Consider the following 19,147-nt stretch of genomic DNA (forward strand, 5'->3'; position numbering starts at 1 on the left):
AGGGTTTCGTGGTGCTCCTGGATGTTTTCAGGGTATGTGAACATATATAGGAGGAAGAAGTAGGTCGGTTGAGACACGAGGGGCCCACGAGGGGGGAGGGCGCGCCCAGGGGTGTAGGTTTGCCCCCTACCTCGTGGCCGCCTCGTTGATTGCTTGACGTCCACTCCAAGTCCTCTGGATCATGTTTGTTCCAAAAATCACGCTCCCGAAGGTTTCATTCCGTTTGGACTCCGTTTAATATTCCTTTTCTGCGGAACACTGAAATAGGCAAAAAAAACAGCAATTTGGATTGGGCCTCCGGTTAATAGGTTAGTCCCAAAAATAATAACAAAATTGTAAAATAAATCCCATTAACATCCAAAACAGATAATATAATAGCATGGAACAATCAAAAATTATAGATACGTTGGAGACGTATCAGCAGAGTGGAAAAAAATAGGCTGGGAGGGGATTTGGGTGCGCTGGAGTGTTGGGGAACGTAGCATGCAATTTCAAAAATTTCCTGTGCTCACGCAAGTTCTATATAGGAGATGCATAGCAGCAAGAGGGGGAGAGTGTGTCCATGTACCTTTGTAGACCAAAAGCAGAAGCGTTTGACAACGTTGTTGATGTAGTCGAACTTCTTCTCGTTCCGACCGATCATGTACCGAACGTGCGACACCTCCTCCGAGTTATGCACACGTTCAGCTCGATGACGTCCCTCGAACTCTTGATCTAGCAAAGTGTCGAGGAAGTAGGTGAGTTCTGTCAGCACGACGGCGTGGTGACGGTGATGGTTAAGTGATCCGCGCAGGCCTTCGCCTAAGCACAACGAAGATATGATTGGAGGCGTAAACTGTGAAGGGGGCGCCGCACACGGTTAACAATTGTTGGTGTGTGTTCTAGGTGCCCCCTCCCCACGTATATATAGGTGGGAGGGGGAGGGGAGCAGCCATGGGGCTCCCCAAGTAGGAGGAATCCTACTTGGGGACTAATCCAATTCGCCCCCACCATATTTTTGGAGGGGGGAGGAAGGAGGAGGGAATGAAGGGGGAGGCCGAATCCCTCCCCTTCCTTCTCTCTTTCCCTCTTTCCTTCTCCTCTGGTGCGGCCCATATGGGGGCGCAGCAGCCCCTACTGCCTGCTGCGTTTCCCCTCTTGGCCCATTAGGCCCATATCTTTTGCCGGGGGTGCCCGGAACCCCTTTCGGTGACCCGATATGTACCCGGTACCCTCCGGAGCACTTCCGATGTCCGAATACTATCAGCCTATGTATTAATCTTTACCCCTCGACCATTTCGAGACTCCTCGTCATGTCCGTGATCTCATTCGGGACTTCAAACAACATTCGGTAACCAAATCAGATAACTCATATAATACAAAATCGTCATCGAACGTTAAGCGTGCGGACCCTATGGGTTCGAGAATGTAGACATGACCGAGACACCTCTCTGGTTAATAACCAATAGTGGAACCTGGATGCTCATGTTGGCTCCTAAATACTCTACGAAGATCTTTATTGGTCGAACCGTTATGACAACATACGTCATTCCCTTTGTCCATCAGTATGTTACTTGCCTGAGATTCAATCGTCGGTATCTTCATACCTAGTTCAATCTCGTTAACGACAAGTCTCTTTACTCGTTCCATAATACATCATCCTACAACTAACTCATTAGTCACTTTGCTTGCAAGGCTTCTTATGATGTGCATTACCGAGAGGGCCTAGAGATACCTCTCTGATACTCGGAGTGACAAATCCTAACCTCGATTTATGCCAACCCAACAAACACCTTCGGAGATACCTGTAGAGCATCTTTATAATCACCCAGTTACTTTGTGACATTTGATAGAACACAAGGCATTCCTCTGGTGTCCGGAAGTTGCATAATCTCATAGTCAAAGGAATATGTATATGACATGAAGAAAGCAATAGCAATAAAACTGAACGATCAATATGCTAAGCTAACAAACGGGTCTTGTCCATCACATCATTCTCCTAATGATGTGATCCCGTTCATCAAATGACAACACATATCTATGGTTAGGAAACTTAACCATCTTTGATTAACGAGCTAGTCTAGTAGAGGCTTACTAGGGACACAGTGTTTTGTCTATGTATCCACACATGTATCAAGTTTTCGGTTAATACAATTCTAGCATGAATAATATACATTTATCATGATATAAGGAAATATAAAATAACAACTTTATTATTGCCTCTAGGGCATATTTCCTTCAGTCTTCCACTTGCACTAGAGTCAATAATCTAGATTACATTGTAATGATTCTAACACCCATGGAGTCTTGGTGCTGATCATGTTTTGCTCGTGGAAGAGGCTTAGTCAACGGGTCTGCAACATTCAGATCCGTATGTATTTTGCAAATCTCTATGTCTCCCTCCTTGATTTGATCACAGATGGAGTTGAAGCGTCTCTTGATGTGTTTTGTTCTTTTGTGAAATCTGGATTCCTTCGCTAAGGCAATTGCTCCAGTATTGTCACAAAAGTTTTTCATTGGACCAGATGCACTAGGTATTACACCAAGATCGGATATGAACTCCTTCATCCATACTCCTTCATTTGCTGTTTCCGCAGCAGCTATGTACTCCGCTTCGCACGAGATCCCGCCACGACGCTTTGCTTGGAACTGCACCAACTTACATCTCCACCATTCAATATAAATATGTATCCGGTTTGTGACTTAGAGTCATTCGGATCAGTGTCAAAGCTAGCATCGACGTAAGCATTTATGACGAGCTCTTTGTCACCTCCATAAACAAGAAACATATCCTTAGTCCTTTTCAGGTACTTCAGGATGTTCTTGACCGCTGTCCAGTGATCCACTCCTGAGTTACTTTGGTACCTCTCTGCTAAACTTATAGCAAGGCACACATCAGGTCTGGTACACAGCATAGCATACATGATAGAACCTATGGCTGAGGCATAGGGAATAACTTTCATTTTCTCTCTATCTTCTGCAGTGTTCGGGCATTGAGTCTGACTCAATTTCATACCTTGTAACATAGGCAAGAACCCTTTCTTTGACTGATCCATTTTGAACTTCTTCAAAACTTTATCAAGGTATGTGCTTTGTGAAAGTCCAATTAAACGTCTTGATCTATCTCTATAGATCTCGATGCCCAATATATAAGCAGCTTCACCGAGGTCTTTCATTGAAAAACTTTTATTCAAGTATCCTTTTATGCTATCCAGAAATTCTATATCATTTCCAATCAATAATATGTCATCCACATATAATATTAGAAACGCTACAGAGCTCCCACTCACTTTCTTGTAAATACAAGCTTCTCCAAAAGTATGTATAAAACCATATGCTTTGATCACCTCATCAAAGCATATATTCCAACTCCGAGATGCTTGCATGAGTCCATAGATGGATCGATGGAGCTTGCACACTTTGTTAGCACCTTTAGGATTGACAAAACATTCTGGTTGCATCATATACAACTCTTCTTTAAGAAATCCATTAAGTAATGCAGTTTTGACATCCATTTGCCAAATTTCATAATTATAAAATGCAACAATTGCTAATATGATTCGGACAGACTTAAGCATCGCTACAGGTGAGAAAGTCTCACCGTAGCCAACTCCTTGAACTTGTCAAAAACCTTTTGCAACAAGTCGATCTTTGTAGACAGTAACATTACCATCAGCGTCAGTCTTCTTCTTGAAGATCCATTTATTCTATATGGCTCGCCGATCATCGGGCAAGTCCACCAAAGTCCACACTTTGTTCGTATACATGGATCCTATCTCAGATTTCATGGCTTCAAGCCATTTATCGGAATTTGGGCTCATCATAGCTTCTTCTTAATTCGTAGGTTCATCATGGTCTAGTAACATGACTTTCAGAACATGATTACCGTACCACTCTGGTGTGGATCGTGCTCTGGTTGACCTACGAGGTTCAGTAGTAACTTGATCTGAAGTTTTATGATCATTATCATTAGCTTCCTCTCTAGTTGGTGTAGGCATCACGGGAATGGTTTTCTGTGATGAGCTAATTTCCAATTCGAGAGAAGGTACAATTAGCTTATCAAGTTCTACTTTTCTCCCACTCACTTCTTTCGAGAGAAACTCCTTCTCTAGAAAGGATCTATTCTTAGCAACAAAGATCTTGCCTTCGGATCTGTGGTAGAAGGTGTACCCAACAGTTTTTTTCGGGTATCATATGAAGACACACTTCTCCGATTTGGGTTCGAGCTTATCGGGCTGAAGCTTTTCCACATAAACATCGCAACCCCAAACTTTAAGAAACAACAGCTTAGGTTTCTTGCCAAACCACAGTTTATACAGTGTCGTCTCAACGGATTTAGACAGTGCCCTATTTAAAGTGAATGCAGCTGTCTCTAATGCATAACCCCAAAATGATAGTGGTAAATCGGTATATTTCCTTCACGGAGATGTCGGAGTCCTATGTGTCGGCGGTTCGGACTCCCGTAGAGCCTCCCCCTATCTGCTTTCAATTTGCGGGAAAACGGACATCCGGACCGCTCTGCGAATCAATCGGGTACCGCGTTGGATGACAAAAATGGCTCTGAACGGATGCTTTACTCAGACATAAAAAACTTATCCTTTCGCCTGGTAGTCTTTCATGTTTTTCATCCACATTTGTCATTTATACCATAAAGAGAATGATGATGTATCATGTTATAAATCTACTGGAAGATTTTACATTAGGGGTATACTATTATGTAGGCAATGACTTCCCAACAAATTGAAGTACTTTAACAACATTATTATAAGAAAGCTGGAAAGAAGTGTGAGGATCGTATGAAGTAACGGTGAAACCCTATATGTGATATTAAATATTTAGTGAAATAAAGCAAATCGTTCTTATGTCATTTCTCAAGCGGCATTTGGGCAGCAATTCAAAGCTGAATAATATAACATCGTATAACTATCTATCATCATCAACCACTAATAATTTTAACAAATTCATTTATTGCGCAACTATGATTACGAATGTGCATGCACTTATTGGCCCTTGGGAGGTCGTCCACCCTGTAGTGAGTGACCTTGATGCAACCTCGGCTGGCCACAAGTTTGCTTGCATCGACTGTGTGCGCATCACCGCCACGAATACTTAGAAAATTTGGAATGTCGAGGTTTTCCCTAAAGACCTGCTACTGCAAACACCTATCACCCCTAATATTGACATCGATGTTCTCCTCAGGCACATATGTTCTCACACTACTTTTGTAAGACGATTCTCAAGGTCTTGGTGTAATTTTTTTGGCTTTGTCTAGGGTTACATTACATGAGCTCGCATTTTTCGTCTGCCAATGCTGTTAGCATATACCCCCTATAATATGATACTATTGTAGCGCTTTGTTAAGGTGGGCTTTTTCGCCAGACCTCAAAAAAAGAGATATGAATGCATATAAAGCCTTCTAATTTTCTAGAATGAAGTTCATCACATCCAGGTATCCAATGAAAATATGTAAATAGCAACAAACTTACATATCTATATACAATAAGATGATGGTGGAGAGGCGAGTAACCGAAGGTCAATTGCCGTCGAAGATGCAACCATTCCGGTGTTTCCAGAGCCACCCGGTGGTGATGATGATGAGGGAGGCCAACCCTCTACGAGCGGGAGTTGGTGCGCGATCACATAACGTAATGCACCAGGATTGGAAATCCATGCCGCCAATGGGTAGGTTGGCCGTGGAGCGAACCCATCCCAGGATCTCAAGCCAAATTTCTTGCGAGAAATAGTAGAGCACCAACAAATGCTGCATCGTTCCTTCTTCCTGATCGCATAAGGCGCACATGGGCTCGTGGGGGAGGCCGTGACGGGCTAGGCGATCAGCCGTCCAACATTGGTCTTGCATCGTTAGCCACCTGAAGAACTTGATCCATAGTGACACCCAAGGCGAGCCTTTGGGCTAGGGCCGGCGCCACCGGGATCAAGAGCATCATCCCGGAGAGTTAGAAAGCTAGAAGAAGCACGGGGATCGTATGGAGTAACGGTGAAACCCTATATGTGATATTAAATATTTAGTGAATTAAAGAAAATCTTTATTATGTCATTTCTCAAGCGGCATTTTGGCAGCAATTGAAAGCCGAGTAATACAACATCGTATAACTATCTATCATCATCAACCACTAATAATCTTAACAAATTCGTTTATTGGGCAACTATGATTATGAATGTGCATGCACTTATTGGCTCTTGGGAGGCCGTTCTCCCTCGCAGTGAGTGACCTTGATGCAACCTCGGCCGGCCATAGGTTTGCTTGCATCGACTGTGTGTGCGCCACCGCCACAAATACTTGAAGAAGTTGGAATGTTGAGGTTTTCCCTAAAGACCTGTTGTTGCGAATGCCTGTCACCCCTAATATCATTGTCGATGTTCTCGTTCGGCACATGTGTTCTGACACTCCTTTTGCAAGACGGTCCTCGAGGTCTTGGTGCATTTTTTTGGCTTTGTCTAGGGTTACATCGCATGACTTCGGCCTTGTCACTGTTTTTCAAATTTTAGACCAACATCTCCTTTGGGCTAGGGCGGGCGCCACCGGGATCAAGAACATCATCCTGGAGAGTTGACTAAAGTTAGTTGGGGATGAGAAATCCATTTGTTTGCTCCGCACTCTCTATCATGCCTTAACATGCACATCGTTAGCGAGTGTATGCAATCTTATGCTGTAAAACTCTCCTTTCTACTCCTTTCGTTCGAATTTTTTTGTCCCAAGGCAGTTTCTCAAATGGATGTATCTAGCACTAACTTGGTGCTAGATACATCCATTTGAGGGACAAGATTTTCCGGACGAAGGAAGTATCAATGAAAAGATACGCAACCTTTGCGTAGTCACGAAAAAAATACGATAAGAAGGGTTCAACCGACACAACCGAAGATACGCAAATATCGCGTAAAGGGGAAGATATACGATAATTAATACGGGCAAATATCGTGTATAAAGGGGAGGATATACGATAATTAATACGGGCCAAATATCTCAAAAGGGTGAAAATATGCAGAAATTAATTCCCGGAGATAGATAGAGATAGAACTGCCGTGACCAGAGAGAGAGAGAGAGAGAGAGGAGGCGTGTGAGAGCTGTAGCAGAAACTGAAACCGCAAGATACAAACAACAGCCAGTGGAACAGGTCGTGTGGTTAGACTCCAGCTAGCGAGCAGCGGCGGCACAGAGCAAAAACAAAAACAGGGAAGCCCGTTGCGTTTCCCCCCACACCTCGCCCTCCCTCCCTCCCTCCCACGCGCACGAGCACGCAGATCGATTCGCCGGCGTGGCTCACGCCGGCGCTCCGTGCCTCCGCGCCCCTAGCCGCGGTGGATGAGCGGCTGCCCCGTCGCCGCCGCCGCCGCCGCACCGTCCGAGTCCGGGCTCCAGGGCCGCTCCGGCCATGGCGAGCGTCGGCCGCAGCAGATCGAGGCGCAGGGGAGAGGTCGGCGGGCCGTTCGAGTGGGACGCGGCCCCTTCGGGGGACTACTCCGCCGATCACCATGGTCCGTGCTTGCCTGGTCCAGCCTCGTTCCGTACTAGTAGTAGTTTCTTGTAATCGTTCCTTCTTTTTTTTTCTGGGTGCGTAATTCTTTGGCCTTTTCTTTTCGTTTGGAGGCCATACGGTAGAGATCCCGTACTTGATTTTGTTCAGGGCGTCCCTTGTTTGATCCTTGACGGTGAAGGTTTTTGAGGGGGTTTTGGTTCTCTCTCGTGTGTTATCGCGTCGAGAGAGAGATTGGGGATTGCTTTACTTCTTTCGTGCTTCCGTCCGCACCTTCGGGCTTGCTTGCACATTTAGCATCCTCCATTTCCTTTAGGTTTTGCTTATATTTCGGAATTAAATTCCCTGTTTTTACCCACTTTTTTCTTGTTTTATTTAAAAGGATTTCGCGGATTAATCATTACTGAAAATGACGTTTCTTTGGCTGCGCTCGCTGTCTAATCAGAAGAATTTATAATTAAGAGTAGGTTCCCATTAGTGTATGCTCGTAGAGAGATATACCTTAAAGCAATCAGTAAAATATTGTGCACTTTTCTTTTTTACATACATCCCTGTTGTTTTAAGCAAACGGACGGGGACATAATAACTTTCTCATGTACTTTAGGTCTTAGTCAAGCCTTTATTGGGAGAGAGAAGATTCTTGTTTCGAATTTCAAATGGCTGTAGCGGACAGATCTTTCCTTGCTTCCTTTCTTCCTTGTTCTTTAATTTGAAGTTACACTGATGTTCCGTGGGAGTTCTAGGACAAAAGCTACCCCCTAAACTAGACGTGTGATAAATGCAGTTTCCCCCGTCCTTCACTGTTTTGGGATGAACTGTAGTAGACTGCGTGGGTCCTAAAGATCCTACACCCTAGCCTAGAGGCATGTAGAGGAAATGTGACAATTCCCACCAGATCACGCAAAGAAACCTCATTTGCCCGTAATTTGCTGGATATTTATTGTAAGCAAAAGCATTAAATTATGGTCTTTTGTGTCCCCATGTCAGCTGGACGGACGCCGTGCAGGTTCATGGCCAAGTGGCCTTCTTATTCTAACCACTGGCCTTCTTATTCTAATCACCAAGAGAATCTTTGTTTGAATTTGTCTGAGCCTGTAGAAGAGCCGTAACTTATTCTGTGTTGGTTACCTGATGCTGAATGAATTGACCGTTTGTTCTAAAAGAAGTAGTAGTAAGGTTGGTACAAATTCAATCTGCCACTCTTGAATCAAAGTAAATATTGTGTGCTCCATACGATGAAACACTAATTTTTACTCCCTCCGTCCAATAATTTTTACTCCCATCACACATAGACATTTTTACTCAGGGTTCAACACTTACTATGATGATGTTTCTACACAAGCAGGTTCTTCTGATTTTTTATTTTCTTATATTTTTAAAAATTAAACTGCATGAAGCTATTCGAAGAAATGACATCATGGTGAAGCTCTTTGTACTTTTCTTTTAAGAGCTGTTGTTCTACCAGATATTTGCTTGTAATTTTGTGCTAGGTATATTTCCATCCTACTATGCCATCGTTTCCCGGATCTAGTAAAACAGTGAACTGGAGCTGAAGACTCCTCTCTATGTGGCCTTTGTTTTTCCCTTTCCCCACAGAAAATTTAGTTTGACATGAAGTTTCTTCTTCTTGCCATGATATCATATTGCTTCTTCTGCCAATTTTCGTTGCTATACAAATTATTTACTGTCTCTTTTCTCTTTAAACCAGGGGCTGGGTCATCGAGGAAACAAGCAAGTAACTCTGGGATACTCTCCCACACTCTGGTGAGTGACCCGTGTTTAGCTAAAGAGCTATATCATATGATACGTATGTTCGCAATTTAACCTAGAAAGCTTAAAACATGCACACTTTTCTCTTCTGTGATACTAAGGCCCTGTTTGGAGACCCGCCACTCCACCACTCCGCTCCCGGAGCTGGAGTGACTCCGAACAGGGCCTAACTATAACCCTCTGATATGAAACTGGAGAGCTTAAATTGGTTTACATGTGTTGCTCTAATATCAACAATTGATGTGCGCTCTGCAGTATCGAGTTTACTTCAAATGTGTGCATGTTATTCTGTTGGCCATAGCAGGATTATTCTGTTGTAGTAGTGACGGGCGCTATGGCTGCAAATGGACTCCTTATTTGCCGTAGCTTATAGCTAGCGATAGCTCTGCTATTCCATGTAGGTATACTTGTGACAAAATAGCATGGTAAGTTAGAAATTCAACTGTTCTAGAAAGCCAAGATACACGATTTATAACGTTTAACTATGAGAAATCCCTACCAAGAGACTTAATCTTTCTCCTTTTTAATACCCCAACATTCATATTTTTCAAGGATTAAGTACTTGATTTTGTGAAAATTACTAAACCTATCATTTTATGATCCTTTCAACCTGTATTAGTATTTTCTTTATCCAGAGCAAAATGCTTGTGCCTTGCAATGTAAGGGACTGATGGAGCAATCATTTAAACAACTGTTGCAATATAACAAAACATAACTTATAACCTCTACTTAATGGATGACAACTGTGATAATTTTCAAATGAATTAAGAGGTAATGCCAGTGAATGTGAACGGATCTCTACGAACTCAGATGTTTATAAGAGTAAAGATAAAGATAAATATGCTTACCTTATGTGACCTATCTTGGGTGCATATTTTGTTCCTTTTCTATTTTTACCATATGTGACTATCTTGGAATAGCTTGGAGATAGCTAGCCATAACTTTCTATCTGCAAAAGAAGTGGCTTAACTCCTTAGAAATCCACTAAAATTTTGTAGTTATCCTCTGCTATCAAACTTTTTTGCCCCAGTTATTTGATTGTTTAACTTTTTTTCAGTTTGATGAGGAAATCAGGAAAAGTAAACCAAGACAGTCCAGCTGTGTACCGATGAAAAAGCTAATAGATGAAGAGTTCTTGAAAGATGTCAATGCCAGGCATACTTCACCAGGTGCTGTAGGAAGACTAATGGGTCTTGATTCACTCCCTACCTCGTCTGGGACCCATAGCCAGCACAGAAGTAGCAGAAGTCATGCACACAAGACGCCATCTTTTATTTCTCATGATAGATATGTTCCACAGAGGAGAAAGAATGATGAGATGCCAGAGGTCAAAGATGTTTTTGAGGTTATGGATGTGATGGGAGTAAAGGCACACCGAAGCCCAAGAGGTAGAAATGGAAATACAACTTCCAGATTTGATGCAGCTGAGAAGGCTAATCTAGATTTCATAAGGCACAAATTTATGGATGCAAAACGTCTTTCTACAGATGAATCCCTTCAGATGTCAGAAGAGTTGAATGAGACACTTGATGCATTGGTATCTAATAAGGATCTTCTTTTGGAATTTCTTGAAAAACGCGATCTGGGTTCTGCCTCCTCTAATGGAAACTGCATTACAATATTGAAGCCATCTAAAAGAAATCAATTTATTGATGCAGACAACATATGTTCACATGATAATGATACAGAAAGTTTTTTCCGCAAGCAAAATGAAGTGAAATACCCCACGAGGAAACCACATACTAAGTTATCCAGTCAATCCCCAAGAGAAGACTCTGGTTCATCGAGGCAGAAACTATCAAGGTCAAGTCAGGAAATCAGTGATAAACGAGCTTGTCCCACACGGATTGTTGTCCTGAAGCCATGCTTTGAGAAAGCTCAGGACCTTGAAGGATCCTTCGGCCTACCACATGAAATCCCTCATTCTGATTACAGAAGGCACACAGCATGCCAGTGTGCTGGCATGTGGAGTCCATATACTGATGAGTCCATGTGTCAAGTATCCCCTGGCGATCCTGAAACGTCAGGCCATATAAAAAAGGGATCTAGAGAAATTGCTAGAGAGGGTGCAAAACAAATGAGAGCTGCTAGGGGCCGTGTTCTCCAACCAGACACCAGCACAATTTTGTCAGATGAAAGCTCACAGTTTGTGTCATCTCTTGCTAAGGTCAAGAATTCGGAGAGAGTCCATAGGTCTTCTGAATTATGTGACGGTTGGGCTTCTCCCACCTTCAACACTTCGCCAGCATATTCAAATGACACATCAGTCATAAATGAAGCAAAGAAACAGCTCTCTAGCAGATGGAAGATAGCGCATCAATTTCAGCATCAAGAACCTGAGAATAATGGCTTCGGCGTGCTTGGAGACATGTTTGTTCTCTCTGACGAGGAAACATCAGAAGTTGCTACCCAAACAATGTCATACCAGAAATGTCCAAAGGGAGAACTGCAGCGAAACAGAGTGCCAGTCTCGTGTAGCAATCCTCTTGGCATCAGCAGCAAGGATGGTTGGAGAGGTGTAGCTCCAAGCAGTTCAGCAAGGTCTAAATATCTTCCATCATTCTCTAACCATGGAGTTCAAAAGTCGAGCAACAGAAAAAGAACGGGTAGGCAAAATGAGTTTTCTATGCTTAAAGATGTTCTCAAAATAGGACCCCATGATTCTGAGTACGCATGTCATAGTAGACAAAGAAAATCCCTGGTCGGAGGTTCACCTTTTCGTGGTGATGAAGATCAAGTGCTCCCAGATGATGAGGGAAGAACCATGATTGACCATGAGATACATGTGAGTTCTCAGGAAGCACCAGATGTTATTGACATGCCAGATTCATCTGAACAGACACTTGCACATGCCGTGAATTCTGGCCATGAATTAGATGGAGTGCGTCATCTGGATACCAGTTCTGCAGTTTTTCAACAGAATAAAGAACCACTTTCTCCTGCTAAACTGAATCAGCACATGCATCAACAGCCATCGACAGCATTTGATTTCTGCCTTCATGTTCCTAATTTTGACAATCTGCTGGCTCAGGTATATCGCATGTACCATCTAATTTTAGCTTATTATGCAGTTTTTTTCTTGTATCCTTAATAAATTCCTGTGGATATACATTAATTTATATGAAGGGGAGCCTTGGCGCAGTGGTAAAGCTGCTGCCTTGTGACCATGAGGTCACGGGTTCAAGTCCTGGAAACAGCCTCTTACAGAAATGTAGGGAAAGGCTGCGCCGGGCTGCCCTTTTTTTATACATTACTACATGTACATCCCATTTTTCTCCCCTCTTGTTTCCCTCAACCAGGTCTTTCAGCTCTTTGATAATTCTGGAAGCTCAATTGATTTATCGCTTGCCATGTTTACCAACTTCTGATTGTATTCTATTGCAGGCCGAGGGGATTGAAAATCATGTGGATGATGTTTACGCAGCTCTGTTTAATCCGCCAACAGAAACAGAATCTCCTGTGGGGATTGACCACCATCATGGTGTTGACAATGACAATCAAGCCTCGTGGATTCACCCGACAGGATCAGAATCTCCGGTGAGCTCCAACATTGATGAGCAGCCAAGTCCAGTGTCTGTTCTTGAATCTTCCTTGGATGCTGAAGAAGTTTACTCAGGAGATTTCGAGAAAATTAGTGCCGATCTTCAAGGCAAGTGGTCGAGTTTTTCTTTGCCTATTCACCTTCCCTTTAAATTCTCAGCTCTTGAGTTTGACTTTCTGTAATATTACAGGACTGCGAATGCAACTTCAGCTTCTCAAGACGGAGACCACAGACGATGCAGACGACACCGATCATCTTACAGCGAGCGACGACGAGGTTGCCTCGGCAGATGAGCCACTTGCTGAAATGGAGATACTACCCCCCCATGCTTTCGTGGATGAGGAAGAACGAGATTTCTCGTATGTGCTTGATATGCTCACCTTATTGGGCATTGATGACGCTTTCCAGGACGGGCTACTCGACGTGCGCTGCTTTTCGGAATATCCTGCTGGCCCTGATATATATGATATACTTGAGAACAAGTACAGCAGCCTCATTCTATGGCCGGCGTCGGAGAGGATGCTCCTGTTTGAGCTCACAAACACCGTGATTGCAGATCTGATAGCCTCTCTGGTGCATCATGGGTCAAAGGGGTTGCTGCGAAGGTTCTCATCCAGGTGGGATCAGGAGGGGTTTGTCGTTGATGTGTGGCAGAGGGTGTTCGAGATACGGCAAGAGATGGACGGTAACCAGGGCGACCCGCTGATGATGGACTTCGAGCGGCATGGCTCTGAGGATGGCGTCGATCTTGTCGGGAGGGAGATGGAGAGGATGTTGCTTAAGGATCTTGTGGTGGAAACCATTGCTGAGTTCCTGGGGACAGGATAATCTGGTGTAGCTTTTGTGGCTCCATGGTTTGCAGCGATTGCCATTTGAGCAGCTGAGATGCCGTAGGTTCGTTGTAGTGGATCATCATACAGACAGAGACAGGTGAAGGGATGTGGTTGTAACTATTAGTTGTAATAACTGTGGCCTAGGGTTCCCCTCCCAACTGGAGAAAAACCAGTGGATTTTGGGCGCGGAGATGGAGTATAAATGTGAATTTTTGGTATGAACTGGTTGATAATCATGCAGTTGCCTTGTTTGGTATGTTTTGAATGTGTGTTACATGAAATGATGCTTATGTTAGTCGTTGCTCTTCAGCGGCTTAGGATGTGGAAATTGCATAGAAGTCATCCCACTCCCCCCAACTATCCCTCGTTTGTCCGACAAGCTTTTAGACACCTTGGACGCAATCTTATGCAACTACGGCAATATCACAAGTGGTTCAGGTACGGAGCAACAACTCCACACCACCCGTGTGTCGCGGCCTGCACCTGCAACGTCGATCAGTGCGTTTGATTTGCACACCCAAAACCCTATATAAATCTGGCTAACATGCACGTAACGATGCACACCAGCAGCACTCCCCGGTCTCCTCCGCGCACGCGCCAAGATGGCCAAGGGGGCGCTCTACATCTACATGATGGTCGCGCTTGCACTGACGAGCTGCGCACTCGCGGGCCGCGTCCTCAACGACCATCCCGCGGCGCCTCCGGTAGAGACCGATCCATTGCCGGGGCCGACCGACCCGCCTGTCGACCCAGAGGTAGTGCCGGTCCCCGCGCCCACGGCGGCGTTGCCTTTGCCATCCAATGCCGCGGGCGCCGCTGGCGTAGCTCCGGCCGCTGGCGTTGGTGCAACGGCCAACGTAGGAGCCGGCGACAGCCCCCTGACGTTCTTCATGCATGACATCCTCGGCACCTCGTCGCAGACGTCGGCGCTCATGGTGACCGGGGTGGTGGCGAGCGCCGACGGCCTGGCCAGCGGCAACAACGTCGTCCCCTACGACAGCCTCGTCCAGAGCAACGGAAACGCCGTCAACGGCGGCTACAAGAACACCATCCCCTCCGTCAACGGTTCTGGCGGTGGCGACACGCCCCAGACCCAGAACCTCCTCCTCGGCATGACCACCGTCGTGGACGAGGAGCTCGCCGGGGGCCATGAGCTCGGCGCCGCGGCCGTCGGCAGGGCGCAGGGGTTCTACGTCGCGAGCTCGCAGGACGGCAGCAGCAAGACGGTCGTGCTGACGGCCATGTTCGGCGGCGAAGTGCACGGCGACACGCTCAGCTTCTTCGGGGTGCACCAGTTGGCGGCGCCGGAGTCCCGCATCGCCGTCATTGGCGGCACAGGGAAGTACGAGACCGCCAAGGGCTTCGCCGCCATCCGCACGCTGCACCCCGGCGACCAGCACGCCGCCGACGGCGTCGAGGGCCTCCTCCAGTTCGACATTCACCTCTCCTGAGCTGCTTCCCTAACTAGTGCTACCACATTCCAAGTGTTTGTCCTTCCAGGTTATATGATGCTCTGCCGTCGCGCTCAACATTTGTAATCTGAATTTCACGGCCTATGCATTTTACTACCATAATACTCCTATATGTAATGCGAACTAAGTGTATATTTATGCATATTTTATGAAGAAAACTAAGTATATTTGTGATGTCCTGGCCTCCTGGGTCACATGAAATGAAATCCTGAAAAACTTAACTGTTTGGATGAGCTTACAGAACATAAACCACACGAAAAGCAGAGTGTCATGAGCTCCTACAAACAGAAAACAAATGGGTGCCAGGATACTAGAATTTAAGCAAAAAAGAAATAATAAAAAACTCTCTATTCATGTACTTTGAAAGCCTAAGGAGTTGACAAGAACATGATCACATGATTCTGATTTCCGAGACAAAACTTATGTATCAATGAAACTAAAATCAGGTAACGCATGTCATGTCACTAAAGAGTTGCATGGAAGAAGAATCCTGGGTAAGCTATCTGTAATCTATACGCCTGCAGCCGAGCTTGCCAAGGCACTAAAGAACGCTCCGTGTGAAGTATAATACAGATCCGACTTCGGTAACTCCTGCCCCTCATTTCTCATCCAAGATGCGTTTCTGGAAGTCCGAAACCATGCGTGGCAGGCCTTGCTTCAGAGAGACTTTTGGCTCCCAATTGAGAAGAGATTTGGCCTTTGAGATGTCAGGTTTTCTCATGTGCGGATCATCGGCGGTGTTGGGTTTAAATTCAACACGCGCACTTGGGTCAATTGTCTCTTTCACTACCTGTGGAATATAGTGCGGAAACGTTATTCCTCATAGGCAAAAAATGTATAAAAATATCCACTTTATGTTTAAACAAGAAGTGGAGGTCAGTCAGTTTCGGTATCAAGGTCAGACCTGAGCAAGCTCCAACATGGTAAACTCCCCAGGGTTTCCCAAGTTGAAAGGTCCAATGTACTTATTTTCCATCAGAGTTATCAACCCATCAACCTACAAATTAACAGATGGTTAAAGTTTTTAAGATTCGAATGCATAAGGCATTGATGCAGTTTTGAACAACAAAACAGAAATTGCTGCTTCCACATTTAGACAAGGAAAAATGAACAAGTCAAGTACCAAATCCGAAACATATTGAAAGCTTCTTGTTTGCTTTCCATCACCATAAACCGTCATTGGCTGCTTTCGCAAAGTCTGGAAATGAGAGACAATGGATATTGGGTAATGCCAAATTTCTATGGTAGTCCTCCTTTTGAATAAGAGCTATGAATTAAGACAAACCTGTGCAACAAAGTTGCTAACAACCCGGCCATCATCTAAACACATACGAGGGCCGTACGTGTTGAATATGCGAGCAATTCTAACCTGAAGAAAGTTCCCTTGTCAAATTTGATATTTAAGATATGTAAGACAGTAATGGAACACAGATAAAGCAGATCATAAGCAGAATCTTGCCAAATGTACTGTCCCTCTTTGATTCACTCCGTCCAGTTAAAAATATGTAAGCAATACCTTGAATATTCATTTTAAAAACTCAAGAGAAGACCTTCTACTCAAACTAAGAGCAGTCAATTTTACGCTCATTACTGTATGTTTTTACTTCAAAACGGCTACATGTAATGAGTTCCCAACATCACAAAGGTACTTTTTTCTGGCAAAAAATATATTTTGAGACAAACACATGGCACAATCTCTCTTGCTCATGATTGCCCAAAATGTAGTACATATAAACATACACAGACAGCATGAAGCACATGGGTCCAATATTTGGCATTTGAGCCCTCTCAAGTTCACTTACTCAAAAAGGAAATTACTGAAACATCACCTATAAATACCATCTCAGATACATAATGATTTTTTTTGCGGGTAGATACATAATGATTTTTGCCTGGTTTAATTGCACATCTTACCAGATCGTAAAACAAGCTTTGAGCCACACTATTAATATATGCTGAGGGGCGCCGTGCAGTTAATTTTAGGCAACACATGACATTGCCAACAAGGAAGTCTATAGTTTGACTAAGACCACAATTCAGCAACTGCAGCTTTACCTCAACGCCAGCACCACGATGGTAATCCATGGTCAGAGTTTCTGCTGTTCTCTTTCCCTCGTCGTAACAACTCCTTACACCTACACATTGCCACAAAAATGGCACATATCAAAATGCAGTGGAGTGGGCAGACAGAAACGGGCAGTGGTTGAAATATAGTACTATTTGGCTTGTTGCGCATGAGAAATGTTATCTCCTCCAGATAAAATGAGCACACCTATGGGATTGACATGGCCCCAGTAACTCTCCTTCTGAGGATGCTCTAGAGGATCACCATACACCTCACTGGTACTGGTGAGCAAGAACCGGGCACCGACCCTCTTCGCCAGTCCCAGCATGTTCAACGTCCCCATCACATTTGTCTTGTGCATTATTAGTTAAGGAACCTATTAGGAACAGTATCGAAACAAAAACTACAGAAAACTCTAGGTTTTCTGGCAATGCAGGCACAACATTTCAATTTTCCTATGCCATTATTGACCTACTAGTATTTAAGCAATCCTTTCTATATACGCAACTGAATACATAAAAGCAAACAAACTCGAACATTTACAGTGGAAATGGAAAAAAAGGATATGATGGTCTTGATTGGGTTGAATTTGTAGTGGACGGGGGAGGCGGGGCAGGCGAGGTGGTAGATCTGGTCGACCTCGAGGAGGATGGGCTCGACGACATCGTGGCGGATGAGCTCGAAGCGAGGGTTGGCGAGGTGGTGCGCGACGTTTTCCTTGTGGCCCGTGAAGAAGTTGTCGACGACGATGACGCTGTCCCCGCGGGCGAGGAGCTTGTCCACGAGGTGGCTGCCGACGAAGCCGGCGCCGCCGGTGACGACCACCCGCAGGGGCTTTTTGCGGACGCCGACGGGGAGGCGGCGCGGCGACGCGTTGGCGGTGGAGAAGGAGAAGACGCGGGGGTTTCTGATGGCAGAAGTGGCGGTGGCGGCGTATGCGGCGGAGGAGAGGGAGATAGGGTGCGGGGCGAGGGCGGGGTAGAGGAGGAAGAAGGAGGAGGCGAGGAGGAAGCCGAGGAGGACGAAGAGGAGGCGGTGCTCGCGGAGGAGGTAGGAGGCGAGGGAGCGGGAGAGGGAGGCGCGGTGGTGCGGGCGGTGCTGCTTGCTGAGGCTGGGCTGGCGGTGGAGCTGCTTCATGGTCAGACGGCGGCGGCGGCGGATCCGCTCGCCGGCGGGCGCGGAGGGAGTAGGCGAGAGTGAGGGGGGCGGACTGAGGAGGCGGCACGTGTGATGCGGGCGTGGAAAGCTGCGGTGGCCTGCTCCCCGCAGATGCCGCACGTGCGTGGAAACGTTCTTTGCCCTTTCTCCTGTGCACATTAGCGACTCATTCATTAATATTCCATTACTAAAGCAGTATAGTGTGGAACATATCATTCAAGACCGCATAGCGCAGTGGATTAGCGCGTCTGACTTCGGATCAGAAGGTCGTGGGTTCGACTCCCACTGTGGTCGATATTTTTTGAAATGGGATTTCTATTCTTGTGGTTACTTATTTTCGCCCTGTCACTTTAACAATTTTTTTTCTATCCTCTCATGGTCCCAGCCTCATAAATACCCGAATACGGGGGCAAAGCTTAACAATTTTTTTTCTATCCTCTCATGGTCCCAGCCTCATAAATACCCGAATACGGGGGCAAAGCATATTTATCGTTACTTTGATGACGTCTTAACGAGTGGGACCACCTCAAAAATGCTCCATCAACCTCGCATCTCAGCCCATGGACACGGGATTTCTATTTCCGTGGTTACTTAATTCTACTTGGTTTTTTTTTCTATCCTCTCATGGTCCCAGCCCCATAAATACCCGAATACGGGGGCAAAGCATATTTATCGTTACTTTGATGACGTCTTAACGAGTGGGACCACCTCAAAATTGCTCCATCAACCTCGCATCCCAGCCCATGGACACGGGATTTCTATTTCCGTGGTTACTTAATTCTATTTTTTGAAATGGGATTTCTATTCTTGTGGTTACTTATTTTCGCCCTGTC

At 45.2% G+C, this 19,147-nt stretch overlaps 3 protein-coding genes and 1 non-coding gene across 4 annotated transcripts; 3 read left to right on the forward strand and 1 right to left on the reverse strand.

Annotated features, from left to right (window-relative positions):
- Nucleotides 1–7,078: 7,078 nt before the first annotated feature.
- Nucleotides 7,079–13,875, forward strand: LOC125552107. Its single transcript, XM_048715585.1, has 5 exons — nucleotides 7,079–7,476; nucleotides 9,184–9,239; nucleotides 10,303–12,276; nucleotides 12,630–12,894; nucleotides 12,977–13,875. The coding sequence occupies exons 1-5, from the start codon at nucleotides 7,374–7,376 to the stop codon at nucleotides 13,612–13,614; spliced, it is 3,036 nt and encodes a 1,011-aa protein (XP_048571542.1). The 5' UTR covers nucleotides 7,079–7,373; the 3' UTR covers nucleotides 13,615–13,875.
- Nucleotides 13,876–14,183: 308 nt separating this feature from the next.
- Nucleotides 14,184–15,265, forward strand: LOC125552109 (dirigent protein 25-like). Its single transcript, XM_048715587.1, has one exon. The coding sequence runs from the start codon at nucleotides 14,222–14,224 to the stop codon at nucleotides 15,068–15,070; it is 849 nt and encodes a 282-aa protein (XP_048571544.1). The 5' UTR covers nucleotides 14,184–14,221; the 3' UTR covers nucleotides 15,071–15,265.
- A 201-nt stretch (nucleotides 15,266–15,466) lies between these two features.
- Nucleotides 15,467–18,433, reverse strand: LOC125552108 (UDP-glucuronic acid decarboxylase 1-like). The gene is made up of 7 exons (XM_048715586.1): nucleotides 17,724–18,433; nucleotides 17,364–17,511; nucleotides 17,147–17,226; nucleotides 16,377–16,460; nucleotides 16,215–16,289; nucleotides 15,996–16,088; nucleotides 15,467–15,881 (listed from the first exon to the last, which is right to left on the reverse strand). The coding sequence occupies exons 1-7, from the start codon at nucleotides 18,291–18,293 to the stop codon at nucleotides 15,690–15,692; spliced, it is 1,242 nt and encodes a 413-aa protein (XP_048571543.1). The 5' UTR covers nucleotides 18,294–18,433; the 3' UTR covers nucleotides 15,467–15,689.
- Nucleotides 18,434–18,534: 101 nt separating this feature from the next.
- On the forward strand, nucleotides 18,535–18,608 carry TRNAR-UCG. Its single transcript has one exon. It is a non-coding gene; the product is annotated as a tRNA-Arg (tRNA).
- Nucleotides 18,609–19,147: the final 539 nt, after the last annotated feature.

The sequence above is a fragment of the Triticum urartu genome, chromosome 4, assembly GCF_003073215.2.
Source record: "Triticum urartu cultivar G1812 chromosome 4, Tu2.1, whole genome shotgun sequence".
In the NCBI taxonomy this organism is placed as follows: domain Eukaryota; kingdom Viridiplantae; phylum Streptophyta; class Magnoliopsida; order Poales; family Poaceae; genus Triticum; species Triticum urartu.